The sequence below is a fragment of the Marmota monax genome, unplaced genomic scaffold (assembly GCF_021218885.2).
Source record: "Marmota monax isolate L192 unplaced genomic scaffold, Marmota_monax_Labrador192_F-V1.1 WCK01_AAM20220418_F8-fsc00083, whole genome shotgun sequence".
In the NCBI taxonomy this organism is placed as follows: Eukaryota; Metazoa; Chordata; class Mammalia; order Rodentia; family Sciuridae; genus Marmota; species Marmota monax.
The window spans coordinates 774,678-795,099 of NW_026692848.1; the positions used below are offsets into that span (position 1 = coordinate 774,678).

Below are 20,422 nucleotides of genomic sequence, written 5' to 3' on the forward strand. Positions count from 1 at the left end.
CATTTTTGAGAGGACAGTCTCGAAATCTCCAGCTATGATTTTAATACTATGTCTTCTTTTAGTTCTGTCAGTCTCTCCTTCATGTGTTTGATAGTCTATTAGGGTGTAAATGCTCGTAGTCATTATAGCTTCTTGCTTCCTTGAATCATTTTAGATACACAGTGTACTTTCTGTGTCTAGTAAGCTTTGGATTTAAAGTCTACTTCTTCTATATTGATATACCTGCCCTCTTTTGATTATTATTTGCACTGAATATTTTCATTCTTTCAGCTTCAACTCATGTGTATCTTTGGATCTAAAATGAGTTTTTGTATACAGAATGTAGTGGGATCATGTGTGTTTCTAATTCATTTGGCCAGTCTGACTTTTCTTTGGAGAGTTTAATACACTTATATTTAAACTAATTATAGATAAGGAAGGACTTATTTCTGTGGCTTTTCTATTTGTTTCCTGAATGTCTTATAGTTATTTTCTTTTATTTTCTGCATTAATGTCTTATTTTTAGTTTATTTTTTAGTAAAATGTTTCAATTTATTTCTCATTTCCTTTTGTGTATATTCTACAGCTATTTTGGGGGTTCCCATGGGGATTACATTTAACCTTTTAAGGTCATAACACTCTAATTTGAGTTTATACCAGATTGACTTCGGTGATGTGCGACACTCTCCTTCTTTATATCTTGTCTCCACCCCTTTTCAGTTGTTGAAGTCACAAAATCACATCTTTATATATTTTGTTCTCCAAAACACAAATTATTAATTCTTTTAAATGCATTGGTCCTTTATATAACAGAAAAATATGGAGTTGTAAACCAGAATCACAATGATGCCAGCTTTTACACTGATGATTATTTAAACATATATTTCTATTTCAAATCGTGCAGATCACACAGAGGAAGTCCTGCCACAGTGTCATGGCTCTATGACTGCCCCTGCCTTTGTCCATGTTCCGTGTCCCCCTGGCTCTGAGCTGCTGCCTGGTGTCCTTCCACGTCCCACAGGACCTCCGAGCACTTCTTGGGGACTGGTCTAGTGCTGATGAACTCCTTCAGCTCCGGTTTATCTGGGAAGGTCTTGCCTTCCCTCTTACTTTATTTTCTAGTGGTTCTTTCTGGTTACCTGTGAGTCACCTGTGACGTCAGAATCCATTTTCATGTCATCATACTAGCAGGGAGCACACCGCGGCCTGTTCTGTGGGTGAGCATGGTGCTGACACGGGACACTCTCCTCTGCTCGCCGTCTCCCCCACTGTCTGCTGCACCTTCTCCCTCCCTCCACCCCTGACTGTTGAAGTGCGCCTCTGCTGGTACAGGGTTCCTGGTGGACGTTTTCCTCTTGGCCCCTCGAGCACACCAAGCCCTGCTCTCTGAGGGGAGCTCTGATGTCCCCCCGAGGACCTTGAGTGTCGAGTCACTGTTCCTTTGTTGTTCCAGGAGTCTGTCAGGGCTTTGGGGAGTCTGGTCCCCGTGTGTCTCGGTGTGGGTGGCTTGTGTTCTCCTTAGGTGGAGTCTTGGAGCTTCCGCGATGCTCACATTCTGGCTTCATCAAATCTGGGGCGTTTTCAGCCGTCATCCAAATGTTCTGTCTGCTCCTTCTCTCCCCTCCTGAGGCCCGGCAGTGTGTCTGTGCCTGCTTGAGGCTGCCCCCGGGCTCTGCGTCTCTGCTCAGGTGCATTGTGTCCCCCAGCCTTGGCGTCTCTCTGCCTTGTCTTGGTTTGCCGCTGCCTTCTGCTGCTCGGCTCTGTCTCAGCTCCCTAAAGTCCATCTCACTTGGTTGCACGCGTCCCCAGCTGCAGGGCGCTTGCTTGGTGAGGGCCACAACCAAGTCACGATGGCGCCAGGAGGAGTGGTTTGTGAAGCAACGCCAGCGAGCCATTAAGATTGAGGATTCCTTGATAACTGACTGCTGTATCTAGATGATGTTCATCAAGTCAAGCTGTGTGTAATTAGTTAGGTATATACACCTCTGCTGTCCCGTAATAAAGCGGCTCCTGCTGTTTCAATCTTCACAAGTTGCTTGTCACCCCCCGGTTATTTTGCCCAGCCAGACTGCGGCGGCTTGGATTCAGGTTTGTGCTCTCTCTTTGCTGCTGTTTGAATTTCTTTAATACATAATTTACAAACATTACCCCAGCTTCCTTTGATTCTGTAAGCCTCTCTAAGATGGCTGTGTTCAAGTTGTAATGTTGTAGATCCACCCTCAGGGTCTTCAGAGCAGTTTCTGTCAATTTACTTTTTCCTTTTCCTTGTATGGCCTGTGTTTTCCTGCTGCTTTGTATGCACTCTGGTTTTGCTGGGCTTCTGAAGGTATAATATGTTAACTCTGGAAGTTAAGTTCTCCCGCTGCCCAGCAGGCGCAGGGTCTCCCCAGTTCCTTTGAGCCCTTCTTCAGCGTCATAGGCCCCTTCCGATTTCTCTGATTACGCAGTTGCTTTTGAATCTTATTCTTCAGCATGTGGCTTCCAAATTGGATGACGACAAAAATGAGCTGGAGCAAAGGCACTCACTCTGACTCCCTGTTCCCAGGCTCTCCATGATGAGGGGGGCCTGACAGCGGTCACCACTCTGCCATCCCAGGGGAAGGACAGGGTGCTTTCCCCTGCCAGCTCTGTGCTGTTGCTCCTGGGATGTGTAGCGTGGGGCTGGGTGAGGCAGGTAGCTGCTCCGTGCTGAGGCCAGACGCTGACAAGAGCTAACTGCCATTTGCACCCCCAGCCTTCCCTGGGAGTTGTAAGCCCCAGTAGACTGGAGAGGACGCTTCCTCCAGAGTGGAACAGGTGGGACCCCGAGTCCTGGTGCCTCCTGTGGCCATCTCCCCTCTCCTGTCACTGGTGGCCACTCAGCTATGACAATGTGTAGGTTAAGATCTCTTGTTACACACAGACGATGAGCTCCGACAGGGCTCTCGGCCACACTGAGGCAGCAGCGCAACCTAGCCTGGACTGGTCAGGCTGAGGGCGGCACCTGTGCACCTGTGGGCTCTCTCTTCTGACAGGCGTATCCATTAATGAAGGATGGGGCTTTGTTTTCCTTTACAGCTTGCCACCGCCACCGTGGACGGGAAACTGCAGCTCTTTGTGGCTCAGTGACTGTGCCGGGTGGTTCCTGGATGTGAGAGGAGAGCAAGACGTCCCTGCAATCCCTCTGGGCCAGCACAGGGAGGTTTCCGTGGTTAGGTTCTGCCTTCCACAGACCCCTCTTCCCTGGGGGCTGCTCTCAGCTTGGTGAGTCTCCCTGCTCCTCAGCCCCTCACCAGGAAATGGGACTCACCCTGTGCTGCTGCACAGAGCTGGGGAGGTGAAGCACTCAATAAAGGATGGCCCAGCACTTGCTTCACGACTGGACTGTGGGGAGGGGAGAGCTGTCTATGTCTCTGTCTTTCTTTGTCCGGATCTGGATGTCTATGTGCATATCTATGTCTGTGTCTGTCTGTATCTGTATGTCTATGTGCATATCTGTGTCTGTGTCTGTCTGTATCTGTATGTCTATGTGCATATCTGTGTCTGTTTCTGTAGTCTATGTCTGTATCTGTATGTCTATGTGCATATCTGTGTCTGTGTCTTTCTCTCTGATTTTATCTACGTCTGTCTGTGTCTATATCCGTGTCTGACTATATCTGTGTCTGTCTATAAGTCTACGTCTATATCTGTCTTATCTGTCTCTTCCTATGTCTTTGTCTATATCTACGTCTCTATCTGTGTCTGTGTCTATGTATCTGTTTGTCTATGTCTATGTCTCTGTCTATATCTATGCCTATGTCTATGTCTATATATCTATGTCTATATATCTGTCTATGTCTATATCTATGCCTATGTCTGTCTGTCTATGCATCTGTCTGTATCTATGTCTATGTCTCTATGTATCTGTTTGTGTCTATATATCTATGTCTATGTCTTTATATCTATGTCTATGTATCTGTCTGTATCTATGTCTATGTATCTGACTGTATCTATGTCTGTGTCTCTGTATCTATGTCTATATAGCTATGTCTATGTATCTGTTTATATCTATGTCTATGTATCTGACTGTATCTATGTCTATGTCTCTATGTCTATGTCTCTATATCTATGTCTATATAGCTATGTCTATGTATCTGTCTATATCTATGTCTATGTATCTGACTGTATCTATGTCTATGTCTCTATGTCTATGTCTCTATATCTATGTCTATATAGCTATGTCTATGTATCTGTTTACATCTAAGTCTATATATCTGTTTATATCTATGTCTATGTATCTGACTGTCTATGTCTATATATCTATGTCTGTGTCTATATATCTATGTCTATGTCTATATATCTATGTCTATGTATCTGTCTATGTCTATGTCTATATATCTATATCTATGTCTGTCTATATATCTATGTCTATCTATCTATATCTATGTCTATGTCTATATCTCTGTATATATGTCTATGTCTATGTATCTGTTTATGTCTATATCTATGTCTATGTCTATATATCTATGTCTATGTATCTGTCTGTATCTATGTCTATGTCTATGTCTCTATGTATCTGTTTATGTCTATATATCTATGTCTATGTCTTTATATCTATGTCCATGTATCTGTCTGTATCTATGTCTATGTCTATATGTCTGTCTATATCTATGTCTATGTATCTGACTGTATCTATGTCTATGTCTCTATGTCTGTGTCTCTATATCTATGTCTATATAGCTATGTCTATGTATCTGTTTATATCTAAGTCTATATATCTGTCTATATCTATGTCTATGTATCTGACTATCTATGTCTATGTCTCTATGTCTATGTCTATATATCTATGTCTATGTCTATATGTCTATGTATCTGTCTATGTCTATATCTATATATCTAAGTCTATGTCTATATATCTATGTCTATCTATATGTCTATACCTATGTCTACGTCTATATCTCTGTAGATATGTCTATGTCTATGTATCTGTTTATGTCTGTCTGTGTCTATGTCTATGTATCTATCTATATCTCTGTCTATGTCTATATCTATGTCTCTTTATATATGTCTATATGTATGTATCTGTCCGTGTATCTGTCTATGTCTATGTGTCTGTCTATATCTCTCTGTCTCTGTCTAGCTGTGTGTATGTGTCTGTTTATGGCCATGTCTATAAGTCTGTGCATGTCCATACTTGTGTCCTTGTTCATATCTACCTCTACCTGGGTCATGGATTATGGAATGGGTGCATGAGCATTCTCTTCTGAGAGTTGATAAGCTGCAGTGGCCAGTCCTCACCAGTTCTGGCCTGCTGATTAGTGTGCCCTGGCTGTCTTGGGTTGCCGTGGCTCACCCAGACCTACCGTGGCCTTTCATCCTGGGTCGATGACTGTCGAGTTCCGCATATCTGTCCTGGGACCCACTCTGTGCACCAGAGTCCAGACTGCAGAACCACATCCTTCAGGGTCCTAGGAGACTTGGGAGCTTGCAGGCCACTCTGGGTTCCAGAGGACCCAGCAGCGTGACTCCTGCCACAGGAGGGCTCTGAGGGCAAGTGCCCTGATTGGCAAGACCTGGCCATGCTGGCAACCAGGGAGGGGTCATCCCGCTGCAGCCCTGCTGGCCTCTGCATGTCCTGGTGACATGGCAGTCTGTCACTCCGCCTGCCGAGGTCAGGCACGTCTGGGCTCCTGGCTGGAGCTGCACGGGGCGCACACACTGTGTGCTCCTCCTAGCAGTGCTGCAGAACATCCAGTGCTTGCTTGCCCCCCGACCAGTCGCACATTCGTGTGTCCTAAACCTGAGGTGCCTTTGTGGCAAATGAGGCAGCTCAGGGCACGCAGGCGTAGACCGTGTTTAATGTTTTTAATTTTAGTACATCCCTTAAATTCACATGCACTGTATTTTAAGTTGCCGTGAGACACGTGCGACCTGGCATTTGCATTTTTAACCCAGCCGTCTGCGGTCTCAGGCACAGTCAGGCCCCTGCACAACCCTCAGCACCCCACCTGGAGGGGTGCTTGGCTCTCCAGGTGGCAAGCCGAGGCCCACTCAGGTGGCCTCCTTTCCCTGGGCCTCAGGGACCTCAAGCAAATGAGTCAGCCATGCTGTACTTCTTCCACGGGCTCGGGGCGGGGCCCAGGGCATCCAGGGGCGGCAGCTGCAGGCTCTCCTTCCCTTTCCTGCGGAGCAGCACCCCACTATGTGAAATTGCACGTCCCACTCACGCTCCAGCCACTGAGGCCACTGGTGCGCCCTCCTGGCTGCAGTGAACTGGGTGTGGATGCTCTTCCAGGCTCTGGACCAGTGGGTTGCTGGAGAGGGGCAGTTCTATCCCAGCCCTCGAGAGGCCTTCACGCTGTGACCTGAAGGGCTCTGCCAGTTGCTTTCCCACCAACGGTGCGCGTCTTTGTGGTTTTGGATGTGCCCCTTCCATGAGTGGCTTCAGGATAAATGTTCATCCACAGGTTGCTTTGGTCTTTGTGCACGAGTCCTCCAGGTGAGCCAGGAGTCCAGGCACAGCAAGTTTTATTTATTTAATTAATAGCTGAATAATATGTCAAAGAAGATAATATGTAAAAAATTATTCCCTTAGCTTTATGAAGGGAAAAGAGGGTAGCGCTGAGGCAAGCCTGTGGAGCCCAGCACGGATCTGCCCTCTGCACCCACGGCGGGGCGGAGTGGGGGCAGCTGCTGGGCCTGCCTCTGCCTCCCTGGTGCTGACTCCACCAGCCCCATGCGGCAGCCAGACATCTTGGGACCCGTGTGGTCCTGCGGATGCCTTGGTTGAGGAGAGTAAGAAGATGGCATGTCATGAGGACTTGGCTTCACCTCTACCCACTTCCCAGTGACCCTGTACTCTGCTGGGCTTCACTGTTGTCACCCTGGTCCTGATGGGTGGCGAACTCTGTGCTACAGGGACACAGGGACAGGAGTCCAGCATCATTTCTGGCGCAATATCTGCAAGCCAGACCAGGGCAAAGGGAACTGGTCTTCCCAGGGCCTAAGGGAAGGGGCCCTGTGACCCTGCTCCACCAGGACAGAGGCTGCTGGGGCCATGGGGAAAGCTCAGCTATGGCTGGGTGTCTACCCAGGTTCAACCTCCCTGCTGCCCAGGGGCCTGGGAAGGTGCAGATCTTGACACTGAGGAGCTGCCTCATTCCACATCCTCCAGCGTCTGCTTCGTGTCCTCCACCTGCAGAAGGAGGGCTAGCAGATGCGGGACAGTGGGGAGGCCATGGTCAGGCGCTGTCCACCTCGATGTCCTTGCTGGCCCTCCAGGGTGAGAGCTGGCTGTGGAGGAGAGGACGAGACATGGCTCCGTCTGGCTCCGTCTCTAAGTGATGCACTGAGATGCCTTTTGGTATTTGAATGACAAAATGACTCAGGTTCTGTGTTCATGTCATGGGGTTTGTCTGTGTATCCCAGACATCAAAGCAAGAAGGTGACTGTGGCCCCAGGCCTGGTGAGCCCTCACAGAGGGTGGTCTGGACCTCTGGAGTAGCATTTGCTGTTCATTTTTGACGTTCCGTTTAGAGGCTCTTGGCAGATCCAGAGGCTCATTCTCTGCTTAGAGAACCCCAGGCCTGAGGAGAAGGGTGCCTTACATGTTGTGGGGAGGGGTCCGTCCCCACCGAGCCTTGACTGGCAGCTGGGGACAGCCAGGCCAAGTGTTGGCAGGTGCTGCTCTGGGTCCTGGGCACAGCCAGCGTGCGTGAGGCTCCCTGGAAGCCCCCTCAGATATGCGCAGCTAAACCTGTGGATATCAGGTTGGACCATCTAAGATGGCCAGTGTCCACCTGTGTTTGACCCCCAGCAGTGGCAGTGTCACAGGGCTCATCTGAATATATTCTTCAAGACGGGAAGAGACCATAAACTGCCACCCCAGGCCTCCTCTCTCTCCCTTTCTGTTCTTCCTTTCTTCTTCCTGACAAGAAGTTGGTCTCAGACCCTGTTGGGAACAGCTCACCTCAGTGTGTGTTGTGGGTAGGCTTCAGCTTGCTTCTAGCCGGACCCGGCCGCCTCCCTGGTCATCTGCTTCCCTGGTCAAACTAGTTCTGTGCACTAGTTTGAGATTTCAACTCAGCGTTTAAGAAACGAACGATAACATTCATGCCTTTTTTTTGGCATAAGATGAAGGCCAAGATGCCAGGCAGAACTGGGTGGGTGTGGCAGGAGCATGGAGGAGGGGACCCATCCTGGCCAGGAGCAAGGACAGGCTCTGAGTGTGAAGTTACTGATGAGGAACTCAACTTGTGTGGAAGACGGCCACTCTCTGGAATGTGCTCAGGACAGACAAGGGAGCAGAGGACACTCGTAGAGAGGTGCAGCGTGCCTGGGCCTGGGTCCCAGTGAGACGCCCCCCCAGGTAGCCACGGGACAACTCCAGGAGGCCAGGGAGGGAGGACCCTCCCAGACTGCCTGTGGCCAGCTGCCTGTGGCCAGCTGCCTGCCTGGCCTTGGTTCTCTGAAGTCGCATGGTGCTGCATTCGTACTCTTGCTATAAGCACTGCATTCCTCCAGGGCTCCCCAGGCTTCACCTGCACGAGGGCGCAGGGAGGCTGCTCATGATCCATGTGGTCTCCCAGACCTCAGGAGACTCCCAGCCAGGTAGCCCGGGTGCTGCGGCTCTCTCGTCTCTGCTCTCAGCCATGGCCGTGAATCCAGAAAGAAGACAGAGGGCGATGGGGGATTAGGAAAAGACAGACAGACACACAGAGAAGAAGGTGGGGCGAGTGGGCAGCCAAGCTCGGATGGAGTTTGACTGACCCAGAACAGCTCAGCACGTATATTGCATAAGTTGCATCATGAAAAGGTTACTTGTGGGGAAGTTTTAGCAAAGCAGGCGATCTGCAGGACCAGTGGGAAATGAGGGTCGTCTTCTTACGCTCAGAACCCTCTGTCCCTGGGAGTTGGTGTCTGAGCTCAAGGTTCCGACTGGTGACTGCTGTGTGCCTTTGTACATAACCTCCCTGGGCCGGCGTACCACAGCAGCTGGACCATCTTGACCTGCACCTTCGCACAGGCAGCTCCCAGCACAATGTAGCCACAGGAGTCAGAATGACCATGATTCAAATCACTGCTCTCCATGGCAGGGTCCCTGTGCTCTGGAGGAGGTCATTTAAGGGCTGGTGCTGAGAGGACTCATGGGTCAGGAGAGTGAGTGGCAGTCCTGAGTAGGTCTGACCTACACCCAGAGGCCAACGTCCCTCTTCCTCCTCTCTGATCTCTTGTTCTGCTTTCTTATAAAATGGTCTGGAGAGAAACATTCAGCACCTCTATTATGCATGAAGGGTGGCATTCCAATTTATAACCACACCACACCAGGAACACTTCAGCCTTTCCCCCAACACAGGAAACTTTGCTGGCCGGAAAGCCACAGGGCTGAGCTTATGCCATCTGTAAGGGGACTCCACAGCTTAAGTGCACAGCAGAGGGGAGGAGGGGACTGAGGCTTCCCTGAAGCCCGGGCTGCTGTGTCTTCCACAGTGGAGATGGTGGATGGTGGAGTCATGGGATGAATCCACGTGGTACGGGTGGTCATGCTGAAGGAAACTAGACTAACCCTTGAATTTTGCATTAACTAAATTGACCATCTACTCTATGAATGGAGAAAAAAGCATTTTTTTCTTTGAAAGTCAAGGTAAAAGACTAGAGTCAACATAGCAGAAAGAAGAGACAACTCAAACGGCAGACTGTGAGAGCGGGCCTTCCCAGGGGGACTCGCCAACGCCAAGCCAGGCGAGAAGGCTGCACACACATCCCTGCTGGAAAATGCAAATTAAAACCACAAGCACCTGCAGCACCCTCGCCGGAAGGTAGTGAAAAAATATCAGCAGAACCAAGGGTAGCCAAGAGGACGTTCAGTGCAGCTGCCCAGGCTGCCCGGAGTGGATGTGCAGCCTGAATTTGCGGTTCTGAGAAGACAGATGCACTTCTAGCCATGTGTCTGGTAGTGCTACCTGCTAAGAGAGGAGCGCAACGTCCCCAACTTCTGGAGGACATCCCTGACAGCTTCACTCGCCACTGCCAAAGCCAGAACCGGCATGTGCCTGTTGCTGGAGAGCAGGTCACATGTTGACTCACAGGCTGGAACAGCAGGCAGCAAAGACAGGAGCAACCTGTTGCAGAGAGCGGAGAAAGGCAGGAGATGGGCTGGCTCAGACAGGTCCACGGCAGAATCCGTGTGCACCATGCACTTGGGGAACAGCAAGGGCCCAGGGGTGCAGCCCTGCCAAGTGGGCACAGGGTGATGAGCCAGGTGTGAACCGTCAGGTGGAGGGCACAGGGGCATGAGCCCAGGTGTGAACCGTCAGGTGGAGGGCACAGGGTGATGAGCCCAGGTGTGAACTGTCAGAGGGAGGGCGCAGGGGTATGAGCCCAGGTGTGAACTGTCAGAGGGAGGGCGCAGGGGTATGAGCCCAGGTGTGAACTGTCAGAGGGAGGGCGCAGGGGTATGAGCCCAGGTGTGAACTGTCAGGGGAAGGGCACAGGGGCATGAGCCCAGGTGTGAACTGTCAGAGGGAGGGCACAGGGGCATGAGCCCAGGTGTGAACTGTCAGAGGGAGGGCGCAGGGGTATGAGCCCAGGTGTGAACTGTCAGGGGAAGGGCACAGGGGCATGAGCCCAGGTGTGAACTGTCAGAGGGAGGGCACAGGGGTATGAGACCAGGTGTGAACTGTCAGGGGGAGGGCGCAGGGGTATGAGACCAGGTGTGAACTGTCAGAGGGAGGGCGCAGGGGTATGAGCCCAGGTGTGAACTGTCAGAGGGAGGGCGCAGGGGTATGAGACCAGGTGTGAACTGTCAGAGGGAGGGCGCAGGGGTATGAGCCCAGGTGTGAACTGTCAGAGGGAGGGCGCAGGGGTATGAGCCCAGGTGTGAACTGTCAGGGGAAGGGCACAGGGGCATGAGCCCAGGTGTGAACTGTCAGAGGGAGGGCACAGGGGTATGAGCCCAGGTGTGAACCGTCAGGGGAAGGGCACAGGGGCATGAGCCCAGGTGTGAACTGTCAGAGGGAGGGCGCAGGGGCATGAACCCAGGTGTGAACTGTCAGGGGGAGGGCACAGGGTGATGAGCCCAGGTGTGAACTGTCAGGGGAAGGGCACAGGGGCATGAACCCAGGTGTGAACTGTCAGAGGGAGGGCGCAGGGGCATGAACCCAGGTGTGAACTGTCAGAGGGAGGGCACAGGGGCATGAACCCAGGTGTGAACTGTCAGGGGAAGGGCACAAGGGCATGAGCCCAGGTGTGAACTGTCAGGGGAAGGGCACAGGGTCATAACCCAGTTGTGAACTGTCAGAGGGAGGGTGCAGGGGCATGAGCCCAGGTGTGAACTGTCAGGGGAGGGGCACAGGGGTATTAGCCCAGGTGTGAACCGTCAGGGGAAGGGCACAGGGGTATGAGCCCAGGTGTGAACTGTCAGGGGGAGGGCGCAGGGGCATGAACCCAGGTGTGAACTGTCAGGGGGAGGGCACAAGGGGTGTGATCCCGGGTGTGAACTATAAGGTTTGGGCAGGTCCTCTGGGACTGGTTTGACCCAGCCCCTGGGGTTTGAAGCACTGAAGGTTTAGGCAGGTCCTGCAGGAATGGTTTTACCCAAACCCTGGAAGTATTTGTTTCAGAATAAAATCATCCACCCTCAACATAAGCATCCCCTCCCTGGTGCTAGGCAGAGAGTGTTTGGGCACGCTGGGCACACAGCCTGGTGTGCTCAGTCCAGGCACTGCTGTCTCCTGGTGCTGTGTGAGGAGGAGCCTCAGCTCACCAGCCTGCAAGTCCTCCTGCAGAAGTCCTGGCCACAGAGACAGAGGTCTGACATGGTGTGACGTCCAGGACCTTGTGGCTCTGGCCCCTGACCTCGTTCAGCCTCCCAGAATCAAGCCGTTGTCATCCAAGCCTAGGTCAGGGTTTCTGCTGTGACGCACAGCTTGTGTGTCCACCTGAGTGACAGCATGCATGAGAACACACACACAGGCACATGAGAACACACAGCGTGAGGACACACATGGAGTCACGCATACGAGAACACCCACGTGCAAGAACACAGCGTGGGAGGACACACATGGAGTCACACATATGAGAACACCCACGTGCAAGAGCACACAGCGTGGGAGGACACACATGGAGTCACACATACGAGAACATCCACGTGCAAGAACACAGCGTGGGAGGACACACATGGAGTCACACATACGAGAACACCCACGTGCAAGAACACAGCGTGAGAGGATACACATGGAGTCACGAGAACACCCACGTGCAAGAACACACAGTGTGAGAGGACACACATGGAGTCACACATACGAGAACACACACGTGCAAGAACACACAGCGTGAGAGGACACACATGGAGTCACACATATGAGAACACCCACGTGCAACAACACACAGCATGAGAGGACACACATGGAGTCACACGACAACCCCCACGTGCAAGAACACACAGCGTGAGAGGACACACATGGAGTCACACATACGAGAACACCCACATGAAAGAACACACAGCGTGAGAGGACACACGCAGAGTCACACATATGAGAACACCCACGTGCAAGAACACACAGCGTGGGAGGACATGCATGGAGTCACACATACGAGAACACCCACGTGAAAGAACACACAGCGTGAGAGGACACACGCAGAGTCACACATATGAGAACACCCATGTGCAAGAACACACAGCGTGAGAGGACACGCATGGAGTCACACATACGAGAACACCCACGTGCAAGAACACACAGCGTGAGAGGACACACGCGGAGTCACACATATGAGAACACCCACGTGCAAGTACACACAGCGTGAGAGGACACGCATGGAGTCACACATACAAGAACACCCACGTGCAAGAACACAGCGTGGGACGACACGCATGGAGTCACACATACGAGAACACACACGTGCAAGAACACACAGCGTGGGAGGACACGCATGGAGTCACACATACGAGAACACCCACGTGAAAGAACACACAGCGTGAGAGGACACACGCAGAGTCACACATATGAGAACACCCACGTGCAAGAACACACAGCGTGAGAGGACACACATGGAGTCACACATATGAGAACACCCACGTGCAAGAACACACAGCGTGAGAGGACACACGCAGAGTCACACATATGAGAACACCCACGTGCAAGAACACAGCGTGAGAGGACACACGCAGAGTCACACATATGAGAACACCTGTGTACAAAAATACAGTGTGGGGCTGGGGCTCAGTGGTAGAGCACTCAGCTAGCACGTGCAAGGCCCTGGGTTCGATCGTCAGCATCACATAAAAATAAATAAATAAAATGAATGTATTGACAACTACAAGTAAAAATCAATATTAAAAATAACAGTGTGCGAGAACTCACATGGAGTCACACATGTGAGAACACCCATGGGCAAGATCACACGGTGTGAGAGAACACACATGGAGTCTCACAAGAACATGCATGTGCAAGAACACAGCATGAGCACATGGGCACCAGGCCACATGTGTAAGAGAGCACGTGGCACGAGAACCTGCCTGTGAGAACGTGGCACAGCTGTGGAGCACATGTGTGGCACCCTGTGTGAGCACAGTGGTCACATGTGGAGTGAGCGCCCGCCCCCCCTCAGAGCTGGGTGCTGAGCGGGCGGGGAGTGCTCTGTGACTGCTGGGCCCTCAGGACTCCTCCTGGGGCCAGGCAGGTTCCACGGGCGGGTTCCCAGCCTCCAGGAGCAGAATCATCCTGTGGAGCAGCAGAGCCTGCAGCTTGCCCAGCGGCCTGAGAATAGGCTGGTCCCCGGGCGAGTGGTGAGACTCAAGTTGGGTGTTCCTGGGGTCCCCAGGGCCAGTGTCCCTGGGGAGGAACCCTGGATGTGTTCATGTGGGAACAGGTCACACTCGATAGGGAGCCATGGGATGGCTGCCCTGCCCTCTGGGGCCACCTCCGGTCTGCAGGGGCCCACGGGAAGCGGCAGCTATGGTGAGGGTGTGATGCAGCCATGTGTCCTGGGCCCACGTGCTGCACTTCCCAGCTTCATTTCTAAGTCCTCGCACTTTCCGCCTCTTTCCTAAACATACATTTCTCCTTCGTGGTTTCGAGACTTGTTTGCTCGATTAGCTGAATAAAGTTTGATTTGTACGTTTTCTTTGTATTAGGCATGTTTAAGAACTAGATTTTCCAGGAACTGAGGGCGTGGAGTAGCTACAGGCATGAGAGGCCCATGGCGCTCTGCAGGTGGATGTCGAGCTGAGAGCCTCAGAAGGGGGCAGGATTTAGCGTGCAGCAGAACTTGGTGCAGATTCCGGAAGGACTGTGTCCAGGGTAGGACTGGTCTGGTCCCACGTAGCCTCTGAGCTAGGAGGTAAGGCCGTTTCGGGGCGACCTGCCTGTGTTCACAAGAAGTGAGATCCTTTTTGGCCAAAGAGGACAACAGCCAGAGCACGGAGACTGTTCATTCCTAATGCCCCAAACAGGACCCAAGCAACAAGACCGCAGAGAAGCCAAATCACGAGTGAGCTGAGCGACTTCAAAATGAGTTCAATCAGTATCAAAACTATAGAGACTCTGATCAAAGAAGTGAGATGCACAAAATTACTTACGTGAGACCCGAGAATCAGAAGTCCGAGTAGCTGGAGTTTGAGCCAGCAGGTGGGCCAATAGTGGGGTGTGGCCAGCAGGAAGGGGGTGCAGAGGACAGGTCACAGGAGCAGAGTGCTGTGAGACCTGTGGCCTCAAGTGCAATTCTCCAGGAGGGTGGTGGACATGCAGGAGTGGACATGCCCCAGCCCTTCCCTGCTTGCCCCTGCCTCCTGGTCACCAGGGGTTGAGCAGATGTCTTCCACCAAACCCTCTGCCATGATGCTCTGCCCATCACAAGCCAGGAGTCAAGAGCCAGCCGACCCTGGACTGAACCTCTGAAACCAGGAACCCAAATCCACCTTTCCTGCTTTATGTTTTTTTCTCATTTATTTTGTCAGAGCAATGAAAAGCTAACACGCATCTTTGAAGTGCTGAAGAAAATGACTGCCAATCCAGGCTCAAACCTAGTGAGAATGTCCTCGTAAGAATCCATGTTGATTGTCGTCTCCAGCTACAGTAAAGGACACACACGATGTTCTCCAGGGGAAAGGAAGCAGGCCTGGAGGGAGAAAGAGGACCTTCAGAACGTGGCCTCGGTGTTGATGCTAAATCACCACTCATGGCTACAGAAGGTATAACTGAGACGTTGATATGTAGAGAATTAAGATATTGTAGGTGATTACATGGTGGGTAGTCAAGGGAGTCAATTTACCACAGGATTCTGTATTGTCCGGAATGTGGCCGAGTAACTAAGGACGTCTCTTCCAATGTCTGAAGCAGCTACCTGAGGAATCGCCATATAGGGAACCATCAGGCCAGTGCAGGTGAACTGAATAACTAAAACCACTCGAGCAATTCAAAAGAAGTAAATAACGGGGAAAATGAATATGATAATAAAATTATTTTATCACAGCATGAGAATTAACACTACGACTTAAAGGTGAAAATTACCAGGTTCAAATGCAAGAAAAAACTGAACATAGGCTGCAAAAATAATCAGAAATCAGCAGAGTAATTAACAGTCCTCAATCACAGTGAAGAGTTCACTTACTTGGCATCTGACTTGAACAATTTTTATAACAAACTCATTCTAATTGGTACCTGTAGAATTCCATTCCTAGCAACTTTAGATCCTGGTTCTTCTTATATGCACATGAAGTATTCGTCAGTAGTTCACTTGGAGAAATAAAGCAAATATTGACCAACTTCAAAGAACTGAAGTTACTTGGAGTATGTTCTCTGACCATGGAGAAATCACTCAAAATTGAAAAGAGGAAAGACGACTGGGAAATTCTGAAATATTTTATATAAAAGCAGAAGTGGGTTCTCTAGAGTCCACCTTTAAAATTAAAATGTTAAGGAAAATGTCACGTCTTGCAGTGTGTAGCTGGACCTGTGTTCAGAGGAAAAGTCATAGCCTCGGGGAAGGGGACGTTGCAAGCCAGTGCCCGGAGCTTGTCCAGATGTGTAGGGAAGAACCGGCACCAGCTGCCCCTGAGGCGGGTGCAGGCCGCCACAGTGCACAGGCCGGTCCATCTGTGGGCTGCTGCACACGGCTGTCTTCCTAGGCGGTGGCAGCAGCCATGAGGATCTCGTCCCAGCAGCTGCTGCTGTGGACCAGGCCCTGCACGGATCTTGAGGCTGCCCCGGCCACTCATCTATGAGGGTCGGAGCAGCTGTAGCACAATGCGATCCGGGGAAATGACCCACAGCCCAGGGTGTTGGCTCGAGGGGTGTGTCCCAGAGTGTGAGCTGTGTCCACCCACACGTGTGCAGGTGTGTTTGTGGGAACCTCATTGAGAAGAGCCTGCAATCAGCAGCAAGCTGGACACCCCTCAGCCTCGAAGTAGAGTCATCGGAGGGAGCACTGCACCCCAGCATGGGCCACAGCATGCTGGATCAGAACTTCTGAGAATGTCACCTGCTGCCAAGCACGAGGTCATAGAGGACAAGCACACAAGACAAGCTGGCGCTGTGGCTCTGGGCCCTGGCCCCTCAGGGCCAGCTGGGCAGTTGACCAAGCAGGCGAAGGCAGCCTGCTGGGATCCAGGTGCTGGGCCTGGGACTGGGAGGATCCAAGATCATGGTCTCTGTGAGTTTCCACGAGAGAGATTTCAGCTACCGAACCAAACCCAACCAGCCAGACCCGCTCGTCCCCTCCGGCCACATGTTGCGTGGCCGCCCGGCCTTGCCTCATCCCCTGAACCTGCAGAGTTGACTCCAGGCTCCCGTGAGGGTGGCCTGCTGGGTCAAGGCCCCGTGGTCCTCCCAGCCTGCTCCATTCTCTCCCCCTTTGGCGCCAGGCCTGGCCAGGGACCCCCACTCAGACCCCTGCTCACCCGCCATGTTCCCCTGCAGCTTCTCGCGCTCACATGTGGACCCAGACCTGAAGGCTCTTGCCAGAAGGAATTGGGACACCTGTTAAATATTCCTTTACAGACTGTCGTAAACCTGTGGGATGGAAACACGAGTCTTTAAGTTCTGGTGGTTCATTGTTTGACACAGGCTGGGAGTCCCTGGGGACCTCGGCTGGCCGTGCTCTCCTGCAGGGCTTCTGTGGACTTCCCTCCGCCTCCCTCTGTCCACCAGGATTCTCCGCTCACTCTCACTGGCCCTCCGCCACTGCAGGGCACTGCTTCCGAGTCAGACTCTGAAATCAGGGCGGTCTCAAGCACAGGAGCAGGAAGGAGAGGGCCACCTGGGCCGGGAGGCCTGGCCCGTGTCGCCCGGCCAGCTTTCCTGTCAAGTGGGCTTGGCCAAGCGTGTCCCTGGAAAATAAAGCTGTGCTCTGAATGGCCAAAAGGAAAATTGAAGAGCACACTGGTGTGAACTCGGAGGCAGCTTCAGGAGTCCCATGAGCTGGGTTCTGGTGGGAAGGAGATGAAACATGATGCAAACTCATTTCCAGCCCAAGCTCTAGGAGGCCGTTGGTCAGAAGCCTCCAACCCCAGGCTAGAGCCCAGTTGCTGCTGTGCTGGGTGCTGCTGGGGGGACTGCCACAGACCCCGACGGCCAGGGGCCTGTGGTGGACAGCCAGCTCCCTGCCCACTGACACCTGGCCCGGCAGTCCCCGGGTCCAGTCCTGCCGTTTCTCCACAGGGAGAAGCATCAGCTAAGCCTTTCCTCCTTCCACTGACGTGTGACTCTGGTGAAGAGGGGAACCTTCACCTAAAACATCAGTAAATAGGCATTGAGACTCACCTGATCACGAGACCGCCTAGCAATGTGCAGCCCCAAACAAGCAGGACCCTTCCTGCTCTGTGGCTCGCACAGTCCCAGGAAGCAGATTATCTTCCACTTTGTGAACTCTTTAAAGCCACCCAGGGAGACGTGCTCGGCAGAGAGGGCTGCAGCCGACCACGTGGAAACGCATTCAGAGCCCAGATTTGTGGGGCTGGCTTGCAGCACAGCGGTCTCAGCAGTGACAGGTGACCTCACGCCCTGCCCAGAGTGCTGTCTCTCTGGGCACGCTAGGAGTGACCGGGCTTTTCCAAGTTTTCCCCCTAAAATGGCACCGATGTGATTTTGTGTTGGCCAAGCAAAATAAGAGGGAGCATCTGTTTTCCTGCAGGTTCAGCCATTAATTCAAAACTTTGTGAGTTTGTTAAGTCAACAAATACTGACTGTGGGTGTGGGTGCCGCAGTGCGTGCCACGGCCCTCCAGGGGCATGGGCTCCGGAGCAGAGACCCTGGCTCCAGGTTGGCTCTCTCGCCGCCCCTGGGCCCTGGGAAGCGCTTCTGGCTCTCTCAGCACCTGCCCCTCCGGCTGTCGGTGGGGATACTAATGGGGACCACACTGTGGGCCTCTTCCTGCCCTGTCGGGTAGAGAACGCAGGGCCCAGGTGGCCCTCGGTCCTGGGCCTTCCCTGGATGTCTTCAACCACCAGCGGCCACCCTCGTTGCTCCGGGCCGGGCTTTGATAAGGAGCCCACGTGGTCACTAGGAGTTGCCAAGGCCTTTTCTTTCTCTGCTGTATGATACTTTGATTTTATCATGTTCATTCTGGCTGAACCAAGCCTAAGTCCACGGCAGACCAGTCTCGACTCCAGGCACTCAAGTGGCTGTCTTGGCCTCGTCTTCAAAGCAAATATGCCTTTGTCGTATGGTCCCATATGAACAATGTAGAAACGTTCACCTCTTTAAAACTTACCTGCTTCCAGTTCCCTTCGAACACAAGCACATGGTCTCTGCGGGTGATCCCAGTGCGAATTACGCCCTGGAGAGCAGGTCTGATGAAGGGAGAGTCGAGGGGGAGACTTTGAAGCCATGTCTGCCCGGTGGGTGTGGCTCACCTCCACGCACCCTCCTCCTGAGTCCCTCAGTGAAGGCAGAAGCTGCCGGGCCGGCAGGTGCCCGAGGCCAGCCTCTAGCCGCAGACGGAGGCTGCTGAGGTGGGGTGAGGAAAGCCAGCCCTGGTTCTCCCTTCCTGGCAGGACTGGGTTTGCTTCTGGCCGGTCGTGTCTGAAAACCCGAGGCTGCCTTCAGATCTCTGCCTCGAGTGTGGGTGGCCCGCCTCCTGCAGTCCCCTGGGGCACGGCTTGGGACGGCCATTTCTAGTGGTAGGGTCAGTGAGGCGGACCTCGGTCCTGGGCCTTCCTGGATGGCCCCCAGTCTTGCTGTCTCTCCTTCCTGATGAGGCCGCACATCTCCACACGCTGGGTAGTGCTGTGGAAGGGTGGCCAGTCCACAGGGGCCAGGCCTCGAGCCACAGCCTCCTCTGAGCCTCGTGAGCACACCAGCCACCCCTATCCAGGTGGATCCCTTGGCACCCCGCGGCAGCCGGCCACAGCCAGGGGCCTCGCGCTCTGGAAGCAGTCGACTCCGCGTGGGCTCTTCACCTTCAGAAATGGGGACGAGGTGCTAGTTGCTTTGAGCCGTGGAGTTCTGAGCCATGAGTGACAGTGCTCATAACATGGTCTCCGAACGCCTGGGAGACCCGTGGGCTGGACTTCTCAAGTGCCGCTAGCCCCCTCTCTCCTTCCTCTGTACTTTCCTATCTTCCAGGTGCTGAGAAGCAAGTCCACACAGATGGGAGGAGAGCCGGTGGTGACCAGTGTGGGAGGTTGGGCGGAGGACACCCGGGCCCCGTCAGCGAGTGTCCTCGGGGTGCAGGGTCAGTGAGGAGCGGAGAGATGGGTCCTGAGTCTGCCTCCCCTTCTCTCGCCACCGAGGGAAGCTGCTAGCCTTCATGCCAAAGGGCAGAGCCCACCACATTTTTACTGGGGGTGCCAGGGACAGAACCCAGGGGGGCTCACCACTGAGCTGCCTCGCCAGCCCCTTTTATCTTTTGTTCAGGGACTGGGTCTCGCTAAGTCACTTGCCTCCAACTTGCAATCCTCCTGCCTCAGCCTCCTGAGTTGTTGGGATCACAGGCGCAGGCAGGGTGCTGTACGTAGGGAGACTCACTTCCTTGCAATGTGTTGTACCCCAAATTATCTTGTTTATGAATAAGTAGGAAGATAAATGGAAAAAATAAATAGGAAAAATAAATTGGAAAAAATGTATTATCTGCCACCTATCACAAATGTCTAAATGAAAACAAAGACATAAAGCATTTTTAGAGTTGAAATATTTAAGGTGCAGGTGGAAAGTATGGTTTAGCTCTTCTTCAAAATGTAGAACGTTATTTGCAGAAAATATTTCTTATTATTAATAAGCCAGAGTGTCCTGAGGTGCAGCAGCTGGGTGGCTGCCGCAGTCTGGCTGGGCACAAAATCACGAGCCACCACACAGCTTGTAGATTCAAACAGCAACTCTTTATTCCCGAACTCACACCAGCCGTCTATAATCACGTTCTGGGGAAATCCACGTTCTCTGCCCAAAATCCCTCCACTGGGCTTCTGTCTCCCAAAAAATACTGTCTGAATCCCATGAGAACTCAAGGGGAACTCAGGCAGCAGGATACGCCCTATTCCCAGCAGGAATAA

The 20,422-nt window shown here is 52.5% G+C and overlaps 1 protein-coding gene across 8 annotated transcripts in view; it reads left to right on the forward strand.

Annotated features, from left to right (window-relative positions):
• Wdr27 (WD repeat domain 27) overlaps positions 1 to 19,745 on the forward strand; it is a 148,176-nt gene extending 128,431 nt beyond the window's left edge. For 5 of the 8 annotated variants that reach the window (XM_046449385.1, XM_046449386.2, XM_046449387.2 and 2 more), the window contains one exon: positions 3,037 to 3,325. In XM_046449385.1, the coding sequence (XP_046305341.1) occupies positions 3,037 to 3,226 (190 nt within the window). In that variant the 3' untranslated portion in view covers positions 3,227 to 3,325. Of the gene's footprint in view, positions 1 to 3,036; positions 3,326 to 19,499 lie in introns of those variants that run through there. The other 3 variants (XM_046449383.2, XM_046449384.2, XM_046449388.2) reach the window with 3 other exon arrangements.
• The last annotated feature ends 677 nt before the right edge of the window (positions 19,746 to 20,422 follow it).